The 23,042-nt window shown below is 35.4% G+C and overlaps 2 protein-coding genes across 2 annotated transcripts; one reads left to right on the top strand and one right to left on the bottom strand.

Annotated features, from left to right (window-relative positions):
- The first annotated feature begins 7,569 nt into the window (after window positions 1–7,569).
- LOC110691721 (dolichol kinase EVAN-like) lies at window positions 7,570–15,717 on the top strand. Its single transcript, XM_021868654.1, has 14 exons — window positions 7,570–8,099; window positions 8,245–8,357; window positions 8,988–9,170; window positions 9,349–9,453; window positions 11,336–11,406; window positions 11,486–11,563; window positions 11,693–11,907; window positions 12,055–12,244; window positions 12,331–12,396; window positions 14,265–14,353; window positions 14,487–14,601; window positions 14,800–14,851; window positions 14,952–15,046; window positions 15,165–15,717. Exons 1-14 carry the CDS (start codon window positions 7,906–7,908, stop codon window positions 15,276–15,278), a joined length of 1,680 nt encoding a protein of 559 aa, XP_021724346.1. The 5' UTR covers window positions 7,570–7,905; the 3' UTR covers window positions 15,279–15,717.
- Window positions 15,718–18,502: 2,785 nt separating this feature from the next.
- Window positions 18,503–21,580, bottom strand: LOC110691674 (receptor like protein 30-like). The gene has a single exon (XM_021868613.1). The coding sequence runs from the start codon at window positions 21,578–21,580 to the stop codon at window positions 18,503–18,505; it is 3,078 nt and encodes a 1,025-aa protein (XP_021724305.1).
- Between the last annotated feature and the right edge of the window lie 1,462 nt (window positions 21,581–23,042).

Below are 23,042 nucleotides of genomic sequence, written 5' to 3'. Positions count from 1 at the left end.
TTGTTGATTAGGGGAACATGTAGAAATATAGGCGATTTTATAGTAAGCATAAATGATTGTATGTATTCTAAAGTGATTTGTTTCTAGCCTTTCACTATTTGATTTTAACCCTTCATCTTATGACTTTTGCACCTTTCTTCGAAATATTTTTCTAGTAACAACATTATGATTAATAATAGGTGTAAACATATGAGAGTATTTAGGAACGAGTGAAAATAATTATGTGTAACATTTTGTGATTTAATTTTAACTCATATTTTAAAAAAAAAAAAAAATTAAACCCTCCAATATGTAGTATAAGCTATATTTACAACAAATGATTTGAATTTGTTCTTTAGAATCGACAAAGATTGTAGGTCTCGCAATTTTGGTTACTAACACTGAATATAAAACTGCACTAATGTAACATTGTTTCGAGTTCGATCCTTTGCAAACACATAATTCTTCCCTTTTTCAAAACAAAAAAAAAATTTACCGCTTTTCTATGAATTTTCTTATTTTAACGTAAATTAGTAACGAAAGCAACAAATATAGTATCCTAAAATATGTGATAATTAACTTTAAATTTAAAAATAATACTCTTCTAGTAACAACCTTGTATTTGTTAAAACTTTGTATTTATTGATACTATAAGCATATAATTCATCCTTTTTTTAGTAACACTTTGTATTTATTATATTAAGACTTTGTATCTAACACTTGTTTTTATTAACACTTTATATTTATTTATGCTATAAGAAAACTAGCCTTTTTCCACATATTTAATATGAGTAAACTAGTATCCGTAAATATGATAAAATCAAATTAAAAATAATTAAACCAACTTATTTAGTAACGCAATTCTTATTAATGAACGAAATAAATTGTAAACACATATGATTATTTAACAATAATAAGTTGTAAATGATAATAATTGTGTGGAATCCACATATGTATGAATCATAATTTACAACAATGTATTCATATTTCATCTTATAATTGGAAAATCAATGTCTATCATTATTATTTAAGACCTCTAATTCATTTATTGTTATTGTTGTTTGGAAATTGGATAGCTTGAAGTTAAAAATGTAGATGAAGGACAACACGCAAAACGACTAAGGCATATATTGTATGCGATATAATATATTTATGTATAGATGTAATCATATTGTAAATAATGAGTATCACATTAAAATAACAATATTAAAAAAAAAATATTCAAGTCAAATGTCACATAAACAAATATTAAATATTAAAAACTCAAACAACGAAATTCATAAATAAAACCTAGGTTCATTAATCATTATCAATTTTCTAATCTCCCACATAAACTAGTAAAGAAGGTTTAGAAAAAAGTATATGAAACTATGTATCTTATATGATTATCAAATAAAAACTTATTAAATAGCACTTTCAAATCTGTAATTTTCCACAAAAAATGGTAACAATGCAAGATTATGTTTAAGGAGAGAGTTATAAACACATGGGAGTATTTAGTAATAAGTGACATTAATTTGCGTGTAACCTTTCGTGATTTCGTTTTAACTCTTAATTATTTGATTGAAAACCTTTAATCTAACGAATGAATTAAACCCTCAAAGTATGAATTAATCCGTACAACAACTAATAGTTGTATAATCTATCTATTAACCTATACTAAAAGCAAATTCTTCCATGACACTTGTCATTACCTTGTGAAATTTTTTTCCGTTTTTTTCGCTTTTTTTTTTTTTTTTTTTTTTTTTGCAAAATCTTTAAGTAATTATTATGTATTTTCTTTCCAATTTGACAATCATATTCTATATATACCCAAATGAAATAATTTTGAATATCTTTTATATACTTTATATTTTGTAATATTATTGTCAAAAATATTTAACAAACGTGCATTGCACGAGATTTTAACCTAGTTGTATCTAACATGTATTAAATTTTTTGCGGTTACTTTGTATGTAATATGTGTAAAAATATAATCTGTACTTTTTTGGTATGTTTGAAATTTTTGTAGTAACCGTAATGACAAATTACTAACACTTATTAATAAAACAACAAACTATAGTAAGGTTAAAATTGTCTAACTTCATAACATTTTCGAAAATATATTGATATGGATGTCTATAGAAAGATCATGAAAAAATAATTTCATTGGTTTTTTTATAATAATTTTTTTGATTTGTAATTTGTTAAATATCGTCAAATGAAGTATTATTCGATTCTTATATTAAACATCTCTCTTCATTAATGACGCTAATTAGGACACTATTTTCTCTAGTAACAAAATCGTATTTTTTTAGTATCGTAAAATATTTTTTTAGTAACACGAAAAATTATTTGGTGCCAATAAAATTTTTTCCGCCTTTTTCTGGTAAATGGCGCCATAAACCAAATTTTTTCCCTCTTAATTTTCCCTCTAATTTTTTTAGCTAATGATGAGTTGTCAAATTTTAATTGGTGTTGTATGTGAATCCAACATACAACAATTTTATGTGTATCACCTCCCTTAAGTTATGGACTAAGGTGGATTGGCTCATTTCTTTTTGATTTATTATTTTTAAAAAAAATTACCATATTTTGTGGAAAACCAAAATTTCGTTTCAAAAAAAAATAAAAAAAAAAAAAAATTCCCATAAATTTTCATTGAGGAAATCTAAGGGTTGATTGGTCAAGCTTTTGGAAAATAACTTTTGTTTCCTAAAATTAGTTTTTCAGAAACTGTTTCTAGAAAAACACTTGCCAGAAGCAGAAGTATTTGGTTTCAAAAGAATTAAGGGGCCGTTTGGTTCGCTCGAATGGGGAAAGGGAATGGGAATGGTTCCCTTTGTTAGTGTTTGTTTTCACTTATTTGTCATTTCCATTCCCCCATTTTATTTTTGGGTTTACCCAAAATTCTCCTAAACCCATTCCCCACCCCCCTACCTTTTGCATTCCCATTCCCCAACCACCAGTCCACCACCATACCCTATCAAGTGGATGCACCTCGCCGGAACTCACTTCACCTCACCGAACCCTCGCCGCCCTTCGCCGACCACCCCATCAACCCCAACCCTTCACTGATCACCAACCCCATCAACCCCAGCCCTTCACTGACCACCAACCACCACCATCAATGCCCTCCCTTTCCCCTCTTCCCGGAAACCACCAAAAATCCCATCTCCCTTACCCTTAAACCACTAGATAACCCACCCATCCTACCTCCCTTTCCCCAAAACCACCAGAAAACTGACCCACCACCTCACTCGCCCTTCAAAAATCACCGCACCCACCACTCCATCCCCACACACGTCGATGAACACCACCTCCAGCACACCTCGCCATTCCCACAAGAATCGACGTTGCTCTTGACGAGGTCAAGGTGGGAGTTCGAAGGAAAGAGATGGCCGGCGGGGGGCTACGTTTGTGAAGGGGGTCGCCGTAGTGGTGGCTATCGGTGGGTTTCGTCTTGGTGGTGGCGTGGGTTTGGATTTGGGTTCGTGGAGGTCTGGGTTCTTGGGGGTGGCTGTTGGTTGGGCGGTGGGGTGGCTGGAGAAGGTGGAAAAAAATGAAGGATAGGTGTTGTGGTGGTGATGTGGTGGTGCAATGGTGGTGTGATTCCCATTCTTTTTTTGTAAACAAACAACATGCTTAATTTTGAGGGTTTCATTCCATTCTTCTCCATTCCCTTTCTGCATTCCATTGTGATTCCTCTCTACGAACCAAACGGCCCCTAAAAGTGATTATAAGAAACAAAAACTATTTTAACCTGTTTGGCCCAATTAATTAGAAATTTTTTCTTACACATTGTTGTTTATAATAAGTTATAACATCAAAGTTAAATTTAATATTTCAACAATTGAAACGTCTAAATACTCAAATTAGTGCCACATGATGAAAATCAAATCAGAGACACATGATGATAGATAATTTATAGCAATTAACAAGAAGGAGAATAATCCAATTTCAACTTGAAGATGTCGAACCCAACAATGAGGCCAAATAAAATCAACATTAATTGCAATTGTTCACCTCATTAGCAGATCTCCTAGTGCGTGTAATATGTGGGTGAATTGAGGAGTAGTTGCAACATCAAATTCAACAGTACATTACAATAAAATCAAAACAACCTTAAATTAAACTCATGTTGTACGTAATTGCTACTTGGTGGGGCAACAAGAATAGAAAATTTAACATCAACCACAACCACAACCACAATAACAGCAACACTTTTGGGTGGTCGGAAAGGTGGCGTCGGTGGTCAGGGAGGTCACGGTTGCATTTTACCGGTGTTGATGAAGGATGTATTGGGATGTGAGTTTGGACTGATGAAAGTATAAACTTATGAGAGAGAAGATGGATCCTTTTTTTCCATTTAGATGGGATATTAGAGGTCAATTTGCAAAACATAGAGGGTGTTTTTGTCTTAAAAAAAGTTACATAAAATGGGTAGAGTAGCTCCCCCAGAAACAGCAAGAGGAAGCTACAATTTGGTGCTTCTCCTTCTACACTCCCTAGAAGCTATTTTGGGCTTTTTGATTAAGTGTTTCTATTTTTTAAAAATTCCTTGTTTGGCCAAGCTTCTATTTCTTAAATTGAGAAACACTTTGAAAAACTTGGCCAAACACTACCTAATTAAGTTAATCTCCTAACTTTTACCAAGTGGCAGTATTGTAATAAAAAAGTCTTGGGAATCACAATTTAAGAGTACAAAATTATTTAACCACTCACATGTCTAGATTTGAGGGAAAAATAACTTGACGAAGAAAAAAAGACGTTATGTTAGGACTTTATGCCTTAACTTTACTTGAGTTAAGCGAGGTACACACGTACACACAGTAGAATCTTGTAGCTTTGAGATAAGGTGTTTCATTGTGCGTCCTGAAGAGTGATAGATGATGGCAAAGCTCTGCAGCTAATGTCGTTCGTGATCAGTGTTTTGTTTAATTAAATTAAGGTGGTTGTCGTTCATAGGCGGTTTTATGTCCACCAATTAGGGGTGTTCGCGCGCGGTGTGGTTTGGATCCCAAACCGCACCAAACCGCAAAATTGCGATTTGCACTTTTTTCAAACCGCACCAAACCGCACCGCAAAATGTGGTTCGGTACGGTGCAGTTTAGCCATATTTTAAAAAAAAAATTATGAATATATTTTAAAAAATACGGATTTTTCACCAAATACCATTGAGTTAATGCGTAATTCACCATATACCACACAAAATTTTTTAATTCACCAAATACCACTCAGTTAATGTACATTAACACAAAATGCCATTTTTGGTAAACGCCGTTAGTAATTAAGGTTAATTGTGCCACGTGGCAACTTGTAATTGGTTCTTATTAATATTATTTATTTAATTAATTAACTTTAGGAAAATTATTAAAAATAAATAAATAAATAAAACACCACCAACTGAACCACTGCCGCCCCCAGCCCAGCCCCGACCCCCACCCCGACTGACCGCCTGGTCCACTTCCCGGCTAGCGGCGACCATGCATCCCCTTCCATCACCGGCGATGATCTCAACTTCAGCCACCTGTTGTTGCTTAGATCTGTGCGAAAAATTAAACGAACCCTAAATTTGAAACACAAACTTAAATTCTCTCACAATTTTGTTCCGATTTTTGGCCGAAATTTCTAGGGTTTTTGGGGGGCGAAATTTACTAGCTTTTGATTTGCATTTTCAACTATTATTTGCTCGAATTTAGGGTATTTTTGGTCGATTTTATGTGGTTTTTATAGTTCGAATTTTGTGGGGGTTTTGGGTCGATCTTTTGCTCGAAAAATAGGGGGTTTTGGCTCTAATTTGCTCGAATATAGGGGGTTTTGCCTCACATTTGCTGGGGCTTTCTATTAGTGGTCAAATTTGTAGGTTTTGGGGTCGAATTTATCGAGATATTGTTGTTGAATTCGCTGGTGGTTTGGGGGTCGAACGACAGCGCTGGGGATTTCTGGGGTTTTGCTATTGAATTTCTGGGGATTTTGGGGTTGAATTTGTCGGGGTTTAGAAGAAGTTCGAACGACAGCGTGATGTTTTTGAAATCGTCGCCGGCGATGGAAGGGGATGGTCGCCGCTAGCCGGGAAGTGGACCAGGCGGGTCGGGGTGGGGGTTGGGGCTGGGCTGGGGGCGACAATGGTTCAGTTGGTGGTGTTTTATTTATTTATTTAAATTTATTTTAATAATTTTTCTAAAGTTAATTAATTAAATAAATAATATTAAAAAGAACCAATTACAAGCTGCCACGTGGCACAATTAACCTTAACTACTAACGGCGTTAATGACAGTTACCAAAAATGGCATTTTGTGTTAATGTACATTAACTGAGTGGTATTTGGTGAATTAGAAAATTTTGTGTGGTATATGGTGAATTACGCATTAACTCAGTGGTATTTGGTGAAAAATCCGTAAAAAATACTTTAGTTTATTTTGTGATTATTAGTATATAATTTAAATATTAAACTCTTTTTTTAACTTTTAATTAACTAATAGTAAAAAATTACATCATTTTTTAAAGCTATTTTATATACTTTTTAATAGAAATAGTAGAAAATTGGTATAACGGTTTGTGGTGCGGTTTGGTCTTATGGAAACCGCACCAAACCGCAAAAGTGTCGTTTGGTCATTTTTGGAAATCGCACCGCAATTTACAAATCGCACCAAACCACAAATTGCGGTTTGGTTAGCGGTTTAGTGTGGTCCAGAACACACTCTGAACAACCCTACAATATTCCGGTGGGTGTCGATCATTGATGGTGATTCTGTTAACCCTAACTGTCAAAGGTATGTTAAAAAAAGGCCTTGAATTTGGCTAAATTGTCGTAATTTCTTCAAACCTACAAATAATCATACATTTCCCTATTCAGCTCATAACTTGAATACTTCAAATTTCTAATTAAATTCAATGACAAAACAATTGCCATAACATACGCAACATATAATCGCACATGATTTCCCACAAAATACAACTAACATTTTTGGTATAAACACCAATTTTTGGTAATCAAATCTGAAATTTTACATGCAAATAACCACAATCGTCAAATACAATGTTGTCTGTAACTTCACATACACATAGCAATTTAGGAGTAATGGCAATTCAAATAAAAATTCAAACCCAATAGTAATTCAAACACAACTCAAACGCATGGCATGCCAGCACAACTAAACCAAAGAATCGACAACGACGATGATCAACATCTGGGAGTAATCAATCAAGCAAGACTCGATGTCAATTTAGGTAATTGAAGAGGAACTCCGGGTAATCAATCAAATAAGACTCCGATAAGAGCACAAATCTATCCATAACCCCAAACAACAAAAACGCCATGAAATTGAAGTTCAGAGAAAAAAATTGATAGAATTTTAGATGAAATTAATATAATGGCGAACAATGGAATACCGGTTGAATGATTTCATTGATTTTGAAAGACAGTGACCGGTAAGACCCCAATTACCTATGATTATGTCTTACAACCTAACGTCGTTCTATGCAAGTTACATAGCAATATTCTCCATTATCATTGCCCCATTTTCATATTTTAGTGTCCACCAAATAAGAATTCCGAAATAAAATTCTCGGAAACTTCAAATGCCCATTAAAAATCTAGTCAACCAAACAATACCTTATACGCTGAAGCTTTAATCTAGAATGGTGAAAAGTTCTCCAACGACTCAAATATTAAAATTCTGGTATTGGATGACCAAACAAATCCGACATGGCGCTTCATAATTGGTGGGATCATGTAATACCACACGTCACCATCACTCCAACAAACGAACAATCACGCGGTTTTCAATCTCACAATTTTAGCCTTCATTTCTCTCTCTTCAATCTTCGATCCGTCGGAGTTCCAACTCGGTGCGCGCCAAAATCCCTCTTTCTTTTCTCTCTCCTCTTAATTCGTTAACAATGGCGGATTACATAAATTAACGAAGCTCTTCTGCAACAACAATGGCGTTAATGGCTTCTTCGCTGCTAAACGGCGAGCGAGCCGTCGTTTTACTTGTCCTCACTCGTATTCTTTACTCCGCCCCTTTCTCTCTCCTCCTCCTTGAAGCTATTTCTCTCGCTTTTCTCGCTTTTTCCGCCTTCTTTGTCGAGATCTCCGTCGAAAATTCTACATCCAAACCTAAATTCAGCTCCAGGTCATTTTCTCAATTCAATTTTGATTTTGTAATGCTTGTTTAATTTTCTAGGGTTTTGATTCTAATTCAAAATTCAAGGTTGAGTAAAATGTGTTTTTGGTATTAAAATCTAACTCTGCTGGGAATAATTGATTGAATTATGTAGGCCAGGTGCCTCGTCAGGGATTCTGCTGGGAGCCGTTACGTTGCCGGCTGTCGTGTTCTCGAAGTTGATTCAGCTATCTAGAGGATTACCATTGCAGGAAGTTGCACTTGCAGGTAATTTTGTAATTCATGTTTGAGTTATGGTAAAATTTGCATATGTAAATTTGGCTGCTTTATACAAAACTAAATGTTTGTGTCTTGTATAATTATTGAGTATGTATGCATACAAGTAGAATGGTAGAAAACATATAATTATGAGCTGTGTTTATGTTCATTTTTGCCCGGGCCGGGTAAAGTTCTAATTATACCTATAGCTTGGATTGATTAATATGGAAATTAAGTAGATGGATGGATAATAACTAGTAACTCTCGCCAATTTCTTGAACAAAACATGACACCAAGGTCAAATTTTACATGTCGATCCTTCGGTTGTTTGAAAGAAGAAGACACTTAATTTGTCATTTCTTGGTATGCATTCAGAACATAAATTTTGATGGTCAAATATGGAATTCAGCTTCTTTTTACAAATGTGTAGTTCAATTTCTCCTTTGGATGTTAAAGGGGGATAATTAGCAAATGCCAAATGATCAAGTTTCCATGATGAATTGTGGGCCTATTGTTTTTGTGATTTCGTGATCTGCTATAAGCAATTGTAGTTTGATTTGTGATTAATTAATTTATTTATTTTGAATTACTTGTTTGTGCATCCAATATTTAAGCTGTCAATCTTCTCATGTTGTGCAGAATTTCAGTACCAGAAGTTTCTATTTTGGACTACATATATTAGCTGCTTCAGTGTACTTCTCTTTCTTGGTGTGGTCATTCAGCATTCAAGCAGTAGCAGAGTTGCATTAAAGTGCACCTTCACATTTGTAATATTGGGTGCATTAGTGTACTTAATTCTCCCATTTGAAGAATCTAATTATGGTATGTCTTGGATATGACCAACACTTTGTTTTTTGTGCAAAATGAAGGTTATAAAATCGTCTGTGGTTAATAGGACAGTGTTTCCTTTCTTACACTCTATTTTTTTTTTAATGGGTGTCTAGTGTATTTGATTATTGGCTCATATATGACTGTATGACTTGATCTCCTTCTATTTCAGGGTTGCACTTCACACTTATATTTATGTGGATGTTGAGTCATGGAGTAGCTGCAGTGAAGTTGATTCAACACATTCTTTGTACTTTCCCTTCATGTGCCTCCATAGGTATGTGCTTGTCTGATCTTGTTCATGTTACTTCTCCACCTTTGTTTTGGAACAAGGAAAGACGCTTGTTTGACCATCTAACTAGTGTATTTCTTATTAAGTTATATAAAATGTGTGTATTTTGGAATATCTTTTATAATTATTTTAGAAATTGGGACTTAGCATTTTGCTGTGGCACACTGGCGCCTACTGGGAGTTTGATGGGTTCGGTTTAGCTACTGGCATACTTCCTTTGTTCGTTATTTATCGCAACATATGGGTTGGCCACACAAATTAAGGAAAGGGATAAGTGGTGTGAATGGGCCATGTCGCCACAGGCCACTATACCCATGTATGTAAAAGCAAGTAAGATAACAACCTAACAAGTGGGTGTTAAGGGCAAGAAAGTCTGTTTGGGTGTCAAATCTATCCAAAATTAAAAAATGTTGTAATTAAGATGATACTTTTGAAAAAGGTATATGTTGGAGTAGAAAAAGAACTGAGGAAGTAATAGAGAATTTTTCTTGGCCCATGGTACACAATTGTATCAAATTGTATAAGTTAGTAAGTTACAAATCTTACAAGCCTCTTTGTGCTGAATCCTCATGTCTTCTAATTGTACTTTTCAAGCTCCACTTAGCTTCAGATTGATCACCACATAACTTGCACTTTTGAAGAAGTGAAATTACAACAAATTGATGAGTGCGAGAAGCCGAGAAGACACTATCAATGGAGTAGTGAGGATGGAAGAAAGAGTTTGAAATTTAAGAATCAAATATGAGAACTAGCTGAAGGATTCATTGTATTAACTATTCAGTGCTGAGTGCCCCCTATACGTCCCGTATCTTTTTGTTGAATATATATACTCGATCTGAACCACTTGGCTAACTCTGGACCACAGGATTGCTTGATCCTAGATTGGGTTGTGCTTTTAATATTTGAAATACCAGTGTGCTTCTCATGTGACAATTTGGCAAAAAGAGCATGTTAGCAGTGCAAAAATCCAATCAGTAATCATACAGTTAGAGAAGAAACCAACAAGTTCTTCAAGCAATCCCATTTCTATGAGGACCTTTACAAGAAGTAATTGGTAACTTTGGTATATTAGCTTAACTGAGGGTTTCATAGGAGATTTATCCAATGCTTGAGTAATATTGCTCCATTCATAGACTAGCTGAAAATCAGTTACACATCTTCTCATGATTGATTCCGTATGACTCTTTGAGAGGGGGGGGGGGGGAGCGGGGAGGGTTTTTTTTTTATTCTAGATGGTTGCTAAGGGAGTTCTTTAGTAAATAGAGAAATTGTGGCCACATAATATATTATGTTGAAAACTTAAGAAGCTCCGATAATTGAAGATGTATATTATTTATTAGTTTCTTGATGAATTTAATATGCCCATTTATGGTTTCAAAAAAGTATTCATTCATCAAGAAAATCAGACCAGGGTAGCAATGTTGCTGCTAAAGGTGTGTAACACCTACGAAACAAAGCCAAAGAATCACGAGCAAAAGCTCATAGCAGGGAATTGAATTGTGGTTGAATTTTGAGAATATATTTCTAGAGGTGTCCACACCTTGGTTAATTTCAAGAGTAGGGATGGGGTTGGGAAGGACACTAGCACTGGGTGATAGGCCCTCTGAAGCTGTAGATGTATACTCCCCCATTTCAAATTATTTGTCCCCTTAACTAGCTATTCTTATTCCATATGGTCTATCATTTGAATGCATTATAAGTTGCTCATTTAATATTTTAAGCTTTGGATTTTAAATATTATCTCTATATATTTCTTTGTGAGCAGAAGTTTAATGTAGATTTTTTGTCTAGGGTATTACTATAAGGGGATATACATGCTACCCTTCTTTTTTATATATTGATTATTGTTGTTCATTCAATGTTGTAGGAGAAGCACTTTTGGTGACTGTTGGTCTTACTACATATTTTGGAGACATGCTTAGGTCTACTCTTGTGAAGGTTTCTACACTTGCTCTATAAGTAATGTGAACCGTTTTGCCAATTATTTGTTGTAAAGGCCGTTCCGTCTTTTGATCAGATTGTACAATACTTGATGCCTTCAGAGGCTGATGAGCGATATAGCATTAAAAGAAGTGAGATTAGCACCATCATTCAGGTATACTTGTTCTTTTTTTTTTATTATTATTATTTTTTTACGCTGAGTTGGCATGTGGTTTAGGACTTTAGGTTGATGAGAAGACACTACTACAACATTAAATATTTGTTACTTTAACTTTTGTTGCAGGGTTATCTACTTGGCTTCCTTCTGTTTCCTTTACTTTTTAAAGTTTCTGCTCAAATTGCCAATCGCCTCATCAGTTTAAGCTCTTATAATGCAAGGATCTGGAATGAGAATGGGCGATCAGTTTTATTCTTTACTTTGCTGGCTGTTAGTTCAGCTGCGGTTATTCCACTATGGGTGCAGTTCGTTCAGGATTTTCAAGTGCATCCTCTATGGTGGTATTAATGCATTCTTTTTCTCCTACTTGTGTATGTCTGGTTTACAATGTTTACTGTACTTTATTGAAGCAGCTTTAGGCTGAATTAATCGTGCAAAGGTTTCAAAATTTTCAGCTGATTCTTGACTTCAAATTTGCCTTGAAACAGGGTGTTCGAATTTGTTTTCTCTGAGCCTCTTAAGAGGTTATCATTGTGCATCTACTGGGTGGCTGTAATTTGTATCTCAGTGCATCGATTTTATAATATTTCAAGGAGTAGTAAGGTGGAGCGAATTCTTCTGCGAAAGTATTATCATCTAATGGCTGTTTCTATGTTTGTTCCTGCGCTTATTCTTCAGGTTGATTCTGTTGTGTTATGGCTGATTGGTTAATTTCTGTTTTTTCTTACAATGTCTGATGCTATTTTTGTTTTAATTTTTTCCAGCCAAATTTTCTTAATCTTGCTTTTGGTGTGGCTTTGGCAGCTTTCTTAGTCCTGGAAATAGTTCGGGTAAGTTCAATTTGCAAATTTCCATGGTCCCTTTTTAATTCATTTCATCTTTCTTTGGAAGAAGCTGCATTATTCTTGAAATGTAAACAAAAATGATTTTGAAGGTAAATTTAGGGAAGTTTTTTATTGATTCACGAAGAATGAGAATATGAGATACAATAATAGCAATGCTTCTAGTCATGAGACTATTCCTTGCAGAAACTGGCTTACCCAGCTCTGCTGGGTAACTGGTGAGAAGTGACAAGTAAAATGGAGCCACATAGAATCATGAGACAATGACCAAACTTTTAAACTAAAAAATATAGGGAAAATATATATATATCTGAGGCCAGAGAAAGGTAAGGCCATGAAATCTTGCCTTCAAACCCTTTTTTTTTGTTTGGAAAAGGGTGCATTTCATTAATAAGTTCTTACTGCATCTACTAATGCTTTAAACAATTGATTACATCTACGCTTTGTTTGGATAGCAAATAAGGAAAGAAAGGAAGGGGAGGGAAATAGGAGGAAGGGACGGGGAAAGAAAGGGAGGGAGAGGTGAACTCCATTTTCCCTCCAAATCTCTCCAATTTGGAGGGATTATGCTTAGTAAAGAGAGAGGGAAAATAGATCCCTCCCTCTCCTTTCCCTTCCTTACCTCAATCCTTTACCCAAACAAGAGAGTTTGTCCCCCTCCCTTTCTCTTCCCTTCTTTTCCTTCCATTTCCTTCTATCCAAACAAGGTGCTAAACTACAGTGGAGTACAAACCTTGAGCTCAAAATGACTTGCCACTTTTGCAGCCAGTTCCCACCATATTTCCCTTGTTAGCAATCTCATACCCACTACTCTATCATCCCTAACAGCCGCATCACAATAATTTCTTATAAAGTAATATAGCAATCTCATACCCACTGCACCATCATCCCTAACAGCCACATCACAATTATTTCTTATAAAGTAATAAGCCCTCTTTTCAGTGTTTCTCAATTCACATCTAGGTGCTCCTCTGCTACTAATCTATCAGGTTTAGGAAGAGACTTTCACTACATGTCACCTCAACCTCTTGACCCTCTAATAAGCATTAAATATACTATTCTAATTATAGCTGGGGTTACATCCTGTCACAGCTTCCACACTCTTGGATTTTGGAAGTAATGACTTTAAGCACACGTCCAATTAGTAAACTAGGTTCCATAAAACCATAATTAGCCTCCAAACTTGCCTTGCTAAAAGTAAATTATTAAACACTTGAAATGTTAGTCTAACGACTCTAACCCCTTTTTCTTCCCAAAGCCTATTAACATATAGTCCCACACTACCAGGTGAATATCAATCTTGTCGGCCTTGTAAATGTGCCAGATATGAGCTACATTGACTGAAGATCACCAGAAATTGGCGAAAATCTAAAGATACTAATTATATAGGATGCTTTGAACAGCTCAATAGGCATTATATATAAGATAATTTGTTCACCATTTTTATAAATTATGGATGAATTGACCTCTATTTTTTCTGGCCCCTTGCTCAACAATTGTATGATGAAATTCTTTTCAGAGTTCTGCATGGTGGATGCATCCCGTGGTAGACTGGTAGCTATACATATCATGCAACCTTTTTTTTTCCCTCTTTGGGGTATCTGTAGTGTTTCATGAACTTGCCAAACTAAATTCTGGGTCTTTTAAATATGTTTCTTTTTTCATTGTACTGGCAGCTTATTGGTATCAAGTTCTGCTGTATTGGCTGTCATCATTATCAAAAAAATATGTTTTTGCACTAGAGACATTTTCATTTGACATAATTGTTTAACTTTCAACTTTTCAAGCACTCAATCACCTGATCTGAGCTGTATTAATCATCAGTTTACTTGTCTAATCATAATCTTTATAGGCAGGTATGGAGAATTTGGCCTTTTGGGGAGATGATCCATCATTTCATGAATGCTTTTACAGACCATCGTGATTCTGAAATTCTTGTTGTGAGGTATGTGTCCATTTTGCGCATGATCACTAATTACTTGTGCCTTTTTTGAAAATTCTGAAATTCTTGTTGTGAGGTGTGCCTGTAAACCAGTTAGTAATTACTTATGCCTTTTTTGTTCATTCTTCTCTTTTAGCCACTTTTCTCTCTTATTGGGATGTGCGCTGCCTATATGGATATCTTCTGGATTTAATGATCGTCCACTTGCACCCTTTGCTGGCATTTTGAGCCTTGGAATTGGAGATACAATGGTAAGTTTTATATTAATGAAGATATGTCAAAACTGCTAATCGTCTTTTAGTATTATGTGCTGATTATTGAACCTGAAAAGACAGTTTGAGGAAAAGAAAGCCTGCAAAATGAATTTTAAGTGAAGTGGTTGGGCATGATGTAGCTTAAACATCTGCATTTTGCCGACTTAGATATCTGATGTTGTTTCTTTCCTGTAGGCATCAATGGTTGGTTATAAATATGGTGTTCTGAGGTGGAGCAAGTCTGGCAGTAAGTTGTTATGCTCAGTTGCATTTGTCCATTGGTTGAACTTCAGATTTCTTTTCTGAACTTTTTATTTTTTTTAATGGTCTTCGGATGTGTCGTTCAGAGAAAACTATTGAAGGGACTGCTGCTGGTATAACATCAGTCATGGCAGCGTGCTCTTTTCTCCTCCCACTTCTTGCATCGGCTGGATATATACAGGTTTGTATTGTCAACAAAATCAACAAGTTTAGCTGTTATTCAATCATTCTTTGACAATGCATGGATCTACTAATAACCATATCAGATTTGGCTAATTGGGTGATTGAAAATTGTGCAGAATTGGAGCTCACTTCTCTTGGCAGTGATAGCAAGTGGCTTGCTGGAGGCTTATACAGCACAACTCGACAATGCATTTATTCCATTAGTGTTCTACTCTCTTTTGTGTCTGTAATACAACACTAAGTGGACAAAAATTTCTTTTAGGCATTTCCTTGGATCTTTAACAATACACTTAGGTAGCCCCCTTTCATGTACATAGAGTAAATTCCGAGCTTCACTAATCGTTGACAATGAAGTTAACTGCAGTTGCCACATGTTCAGGGATCTATTTCTGAAAACAATTTGGTATGCAGAAACTATACGTCGTTCACCATAGAGCTCCACATAAGGTTTATGTTAATATTGCGTAGCTTGAAAATGCAGAAGGCTGTTCTGCTGGTATTAGATGAGCCTTTTATGTAGTGTATATTACTGATAAGTAAATCCATTAGTTGTAAAATTCATTTCTTTTTTGTACCGTTTTCTGTGTGCAATGAAGTTTCCAGGCTCTACCTATTGGTTCTGTTTTGTAATTTTGGATTCTTCTTCATAAATAAAATGTTCTTCCCGTATGTTCGTTCATAGAAAAATAATAGCTGAAAATGATATTGCCGGTTTAGCATGAACAATGGCATGCTCTAACATTAATGCTTTGAAAAATGTTGGGCAAAATTATATTCATTGACACTTAAGCTTTGAGGTATTCCCTGAGCTTTAGGATGGGGCAAAGAATTTCTAACAATGTTCAATCCTTGTTGATGGACAAATAGTGTTTGTTCAAATACGGAGTTGGCAAGCTTTATGATGCGTGTAGTATTCATTTTTTTTTTCATTGATGTAACAAAATATTTCTACCATGGTAGGTTTAAGCCTGCTAGCTGAACTTCAAGAATATCCAAACAAATGAACTGAATGATAAGCAAGAAATTCATGAAATTATCAATCAAGAAGCTTAAATAGTCATTACTCATGAGTGTAGTCAGCTACTTAGCTTGTTTAGTGACAGGCTAAAGTCGTATCACCTAATCAAAAGTAATTCCTAAAACCACTAACTAAAATAGATAGGGAAGTAGGGTCGAATCCACAGGGAAACAAGTCTTTCTATTCCTAATTAATTAATATAATCTAAATTATCAAGTAACCAAATTGTTTTAATGAGAGTAAAACTAATAATTAAACTAAAGCAAGTTGAGTAAGGGAGGAAAACAATAATAAAAGGCCTAGGGTATAGGTTCACCAATAAACAATATTCCAGGGTAAAAACACAACAATCAATTATCAATGCATAAATTAATCAGATCATAAAGGGCTTTCGCTACGTATTACGATCACAAAATTAATCTACCGGTATTAAATCACATCTCTCGAATCTTGACTTAACCATTTATAAATTAACCTGCCTATTGAAACTAAGCCTAAACATCAATTCTCATCTCTCGAATCTCGAATCAATATTGCATAACTCATACAATTAAACCTGCGCAAATCTAATTGCATAGCATTAAATCAATCAATAGGAAATCAATCAAGCATTGACAGTCAACAATAATAAATTATCCCTTCATATTATTTATGGATCCCCATAAACCCTAGAAATAAAACTACTTGTGCATATTTAAATCTAAACTAAGCAAAGCAATTAAAGAAAGCATAATTAATCAAAGCAATTAAATTACTGAAAATAAAAGGGGAATAAATCGTTACCCAAAATAAACGGAAATGATGAATTGTATAAATCAAAAGTGTAGAGAGAAAACAAGAATATTCATCAAAGCTTAAAACCAAAATCTAGAAATTAATTAATGAGGAGCGTCCGAGAGAGTCTAAACCTCCTTAACAAAAGCGTATTTATACTTAACTAGAAAACCTAAGCTAAAACGAAGATTAAAAGTCGCTAAACGATCTCAAAAACACGCGCCCGGTCGGGCGCCATCTCGCCCTGCCGGGCGCGCCTTCGGGCGAGCAGCAACTCTCTTCCTTCTTCCTCGCCCTGCCGGGCGCACCTTCGAGCGAGGGCTTTCCCAACCGGGCGAGCTCTCGGGCGAACTTGGACTTCTTCAATTGGGTCGTTTCTTAGCCCAATTCGCATTTCCTCTTTGGGTTCTGAAACATGGTTCATTGTCCCGGACTCTTCTTCTTCGCCGAGCCCTTAATCACCGATTTGATGACTCCAACCGGTCTTGGGCTTCGGAATGTGGTCATATGAAGGCAACCTTACTCCAATGCTCGTAGTGGCTCCAATAAATATGGGAAAATTCTCCAAATTCGCAATTTCCTATAAAACAATACCAAAATCTACGAAAACACTAGAAAACACATAATTGTAACAAAAGTAGTTTCGTAGAGCTCAAATAAACACAATTATGACCATTGGGACGGGGAATAAATATATGTAAAATAGACTTATCATTTAGCTTAAGTGACCAAGTGATCAATTCATGATTGCTAAATTAAACTTGTTTTTTTTGCTACTAGTAAGATTTCCAAACACCCTCGGTAAAATTGAGAGCGATTTCCCTTAGAAGATTATGTGGGCAATTGAAAGTGATCTATTCTTGATTTGCCAAAATTTGGGCATCAATTCGTGATTAAATCTGAGCAACTAGTACCGAATTTTCGCTAATGTTGCATATTGAAGACACATAATTAGTAATAGAAAATTAGAAATAGAGTAGATAACAAAAGCAGTACAGTAATGTTAGGGATAAGTTCAGATAAAATGTCACAGGTCACAGAAGGAATATATCATGGAAAATGCACTAGTACGTAATCTATATGAGCAATATTGAGCATCATAGAAAGCACTAGGAAAAATTTAGCCAATATTGACATCAGAGACGAGACGAATGTGAAAAACAGGGCAAAGAATTATCTCATAGGTTGCTATATCTTATTCATATAGCTAGCAAAATATTACATAATACTGGGATTATACATGAGAGTGATAAGACAAGCAAAATTTACAAGCTACTTGGAAGCAAAACTATGAAAAAACCTAATACCATGCAAACTCTTTCATATTTAAATTTTCTCTTTCACTGTAAGAAAATTTATATTGAAGAGCAAATGAGATATAAAGGTCACACGATGCAAAACACTAGGGAAACCTCTATGAGCAATACTCTCGTCTCACAGGGTGCTATCTTATTCATATAGCTAGCAATATAATACATGAATAACATGATATAATATTGGATTATACATAAGATACACATACATTAGCAAAAAAATACAAGCTACTGGGAAACAAAACTATAAAACACAAACTATACAACAACTGAGGAAAAGGCCTAGATAAACCGAAGTAATTATACTTGGTTCTTAGACTAGGTATGAGGCACTACATCTAAAGCTTTTTCAATTTCTCCTAACTCTTTGTGTTGATCTCTTCACTCTTGTTTTCGACCTCCCTTTCCTTCCAAAAGTCTTCATAAACCAATCATGATGTCGATCAGTCACATATATCTTCCCAATGACATAGCCGATTATAAATCCACTTACACACCCTAAAGATCTGATGATCCAATCAATCAGCTTAGTATCCTCTTCAACTATCTCATCATTTGTTGATTTTTGTGGTGGTGAGGATGGCATGTAGTCTTTCTTGCACTTTGTGGACAATGGAGCTCCGCATAATGCCGAGTTCCCAGCAAAAGAGTTATTGTCAAAAGTATTGAATTGTTCTCCTTTAGGTATTGATCCAACAAGACGATTTTGTGAAACATTAAAGACCCCAAGAAAGGTTAGCCTTGTCAATTCCCGAGGAATCAGCCCTGAAAGCATGTTTTCAGAAAGGTCTAAGGACTCGAGGTCTGTAATGTTGGCTAGAGAAGATGGTATACCACCAACAAGATTGTTGTTGGATAGATTAAGAGCCTGAAGACCCCTAAGATTTCCAATGTCCTTAGGGATTCTACCCGTGAACTTATTGCTTGAAAGATCAATGACTCGCAGTACAGTCAATATCTTTGGGTAAGTTGTTTCACTCCCCTTATTTGTTATGGTGACAACATAATTGTATCTCTCATCGAAAGACCAGATTTGACCGTAATCATATAAAAAATACATTTGAAAAAAAGAACTTGATGAGTTTGATGAGTTTTCAGTTGAAAGCGTCATTGCAACCCAACTTTGAAAATACCCAGATGGCAAGTTACCAGTAAGATAATTATAAGATAGATCAATTATACGCAACCCATGAAAATCATTACCAACTGAACTAGGAAATGGGGTTGTTATCTTCCCATAGATGTAGTTATGCCTCATGATAAGAACTTGCAACGTGGGAATACTTCCTAACCATGATGGAAAAGTGTCATTAATACGATTGCTTCCAACATCAAGTACCTCAAGCAAAGTACAATTGATTAATGACTTTGGGAGATTTCCCACAAATTGATTTTGGCTTAAATTAATCATTTTCAATTTACAGGATTTTGAGAATGTTGGAGGAATGGCACCACCAAATTGATTGCCTCGTGCATTTAAAACTTGCAAAGAACCACTAAGCTGATGACCAATGCAGCTTGGAATCTCGCCTACCAGACTGTTTTCTGATAAGTCAAGGTAGACTAAAGAAGTTGCACGACATATATGATGGGGAAGAACTCCATGGAATTGATTATATGAGACTTGATAAACTAGCATGGACCTTGGAGGCATTGGAAGTGGCCCTCGCAACTTGTTATCATTGAGATCTAACGCTTTCAAATTATTCCATGGGAGAAAAATCAAAGGTTGTTCAAAACCTGTTAAAAGGTTATTAGACAGGTATAAGAACAATAGATTTTCCCTAGTTGTGTTCACCAACCATTGTGGGATATTTCCTGTGATGTTGTTTCCTTGGAGAAATAGTCCTCTTAACTCATCTTGATAACGTAAGAATTTTGGGAACTCGGTCAAGTTGCACGATTTAAGACCCAAAGTGTGCAACTTCAAAATAGATGAATTGGTGCTTATATTTTGAGGGAATGTGAGGCTAACACCACTTAATATTAAAACACGAAGATTTGGGAGCATGAAAAATGGATCAAGCTTGCCAGCTGTGCCCCTGAAATTCAAATTCAATAATTGAAGACTAATAAGGTTAGAAATCCAAGGTGGGATTGGACCTTGCAACTGATTACCTACTTCTAATTGGGTTAGATTCATGAACCAACTTGGAAGTGGTCCTGTTAACAAGTTGTTTTGAAGAATCAAAAAATCGAGTCTAGTTAAGTTAGAAAGAGTAGGCAGAATGTCATTTCCTAAATGCATTTGGGGAAGGAATAGTTTAGTAAGTGAATTTAGCTTAGGCAGCCAAGATTTCAATATTCGAGCAGTCCTAACATCCATCATGTTTGAAAGAAATAAACTAGTAAGGCGCGTTAGGTTCATGATGGAGTACGGGAGTTCACTAAAATAATTGTAGGCAAGGCCGAGTATAGTAAGGTCTGTCAAGTTACCTATAGAGGATGGAATTTTTCCAGAGAATTCACAATCATATAGATTAAGAACACTCAAGGATGCAAGATTTCCAAGTGAATCTGGCAAATCTCCTGAAAATTTTATATTCTGTAGAACTAGAACACGAAGAGGACTATTAGAATGAAATTCAGGAAGATATCCTTTTAAATTGGGATTGTTAATCAATGAAATTTCTTCAAGTTTTGGTAGCCGGAAAACACTTGTTGGAAATTCACCCAATAGATTACAAAAACCGAGAGAGATAGCTTTTAGGGAAGTTCTATTGCTTAAGATAGGAGGTACCTCAGACGATATGTCAACAAAGTCAAGATAAAAATGGGTTAAGCGACTTAAATTATTTACTAACTTCTCTAGACTCAAATCATTAAGTTTCAGATTTAACTTCTCATTGACACCTATAGGACCTCCATTATATGAAAGGTCAAGAAGAGATAGGCTTGACAATTTTGAAATTTCTAGTGGAATTTCGCCACTTAAAACTGAATCGGAGAGATTGAGATGTGTGAGCTTGTATAGACGACCAATGTCAGAGGGGATTTGAGAATAATTAAAGTTGTTATAAGAAAGATCAAGCTCACGGAGATGACTAAGGCTGAAAAGGGTGCTGTTTTGAGGGAAGGTGCCGTAAAGGCAGCTGCTACTGAGGTCAAGACCAATCACATGACCCGTCTCCTCATTGCACTTGACACCATCCCACCTACAGCAATCACCAATTACAGTGGCATTTTTCGAATGATGAACGTCTGATTCATTGTGCCATGATTTCACCAAGGTAGGATTTGATACAGAGCAATCAAGACGAAAGCTTTGCTTAAAATGAAGCAATGCAATCTTCTCTTGATCATGGCACAATGGTTTCGATTGCTGCAAGGAAGGGAGGTTAGAATTAGCAAGTACCAGAAAATTGATAAAAAGTAATGGAAAATATACGATAAATAGAAGCATGTATGTAAAGCATCCCAAACCCATTGTGATATAAGTGTATATCTGATTTTGTGAGTGAGGAATTTTTTACTGGCACATAACAAAAGAGATGAGAGTGGCTTTTATAACCACAGATGGTCACTCTGTTGAATGTACATATGGTGATGATACTTGAAGCTAAGGATTACAATCGACAAGTCTACTTACGGGGAAGACGGGGCATAGCACTTGTCACAAAACATTGAAATGAAACCATCCAGAGAAAGAAAAGGAAAGAACAAAACAGAGACTTGACTTCTCTTTGAAGATGACAATAGTACAAGTTGGAGCAACACAAACCAGACGTTTATTTACAAAGAATCTAGAAATGTACATCCTTTAATCTTATTTATATTTTCACTAATATATGCAAAGAAAACAACAGCATCATCTAGGCTTTCTCATTAGCTACTTTTGTAAAACATGCTTGTTCTTCCCTCATATTTAAAAATATAAATACCTTAATCTTCTTGAAACAGTTTTTTTTAAACCCATTTTTAAGGCAGTAAATAAATTCCTTGTATTTATCTAATCACTTTACAAGTTTGGGGTCAAGCCCCAATGAGCCTCGATGTAGATCATCCCCTGCTACTCTGCTAGCTAGAGAGCAAAGATGATAGATACTGAGATATTGGGTATATTTTGCTCTGAACAAGCCAACATTGTTTCCTTTTCTGAACCAATGATAATAGTTTTCCAAAGGCCAAAAATTTCCACAATCCAGATTAGCTAGTAATGACATCTGAATATTAAAAGAGAAACGTTTCAAATGGGGCAAAGAATTTTCTAGCAATGAATCCTTGTCGATGTACTAATAGTGTCTAATCAGATAGGCAAAGTTGTATGATGCGTGTGGAATTCATGTTTTCAATCATTTACGTACCAAATATTTCTAACAATGAAGGTTTAAGCCTGTTAGCTGATTATCAATGAACTGAATGATAAGCAAGAAATTCGTGAAATTTTCGATGAAGAAAGCTTAAGTAGTCGTTACTCATTTGTGTAGTCAGCTACTCAGCTTGTTTAGCTTGAGCAACCAAGTAATCAAATCTTGATTGCTACATTAAACTTGTTTTTTGAGCATTGCTACATTGCTAATTGTACAGTATTCATACTCCTTCAGTAAATTTGAGAGAGATTTCCCTCAGAAATTTGGGCATCGATTCGTGAAGATAAATTGTTAGGAACAAGTTAAGATTAATTGTCACAGGTCTCCGCAGATATATCTCATGGAAAATGCAGCACCAATCTAGTGCACGTATGAACGCAACGAAAATCCATGAGCAGCAATTTCATCTCATAGGATATCATCTTATTTATCCAGCTTAAATATTACACTAGGCATAACATTACATACTAGAGTGGGGAGCTGATAGCACACAACAATCTACATAAAAAAAACAAGAAAATGCTTGATTAGCTGCTGATGCTATCACACTTGATGCTCAAAGCAAAAGCCAGTTGCATC

The sequence above is a fragment of the Chenopodium quinoa genome, unplaced genomic scaffold (assembly GCF_001683475.1).
Source record: "Chenopodium quinoa cultivar QQ74 unplaced genomic scaffold, ASM168347v1, whole genome shotgun sequence".
Classification (NCBI taxonomy): Eukaryota; Viridiplantae; Streptophyta; class Magnoliopsida; order Caryophyllales; family Amaranthaceae; genus Chenopodium; species Chenopodium quinoa.
The sequence above is the reverse complement of the archived record's forward strand: the minus strand, read 5'-3'. Positions and strand labels throughout refer to the sequence as shown.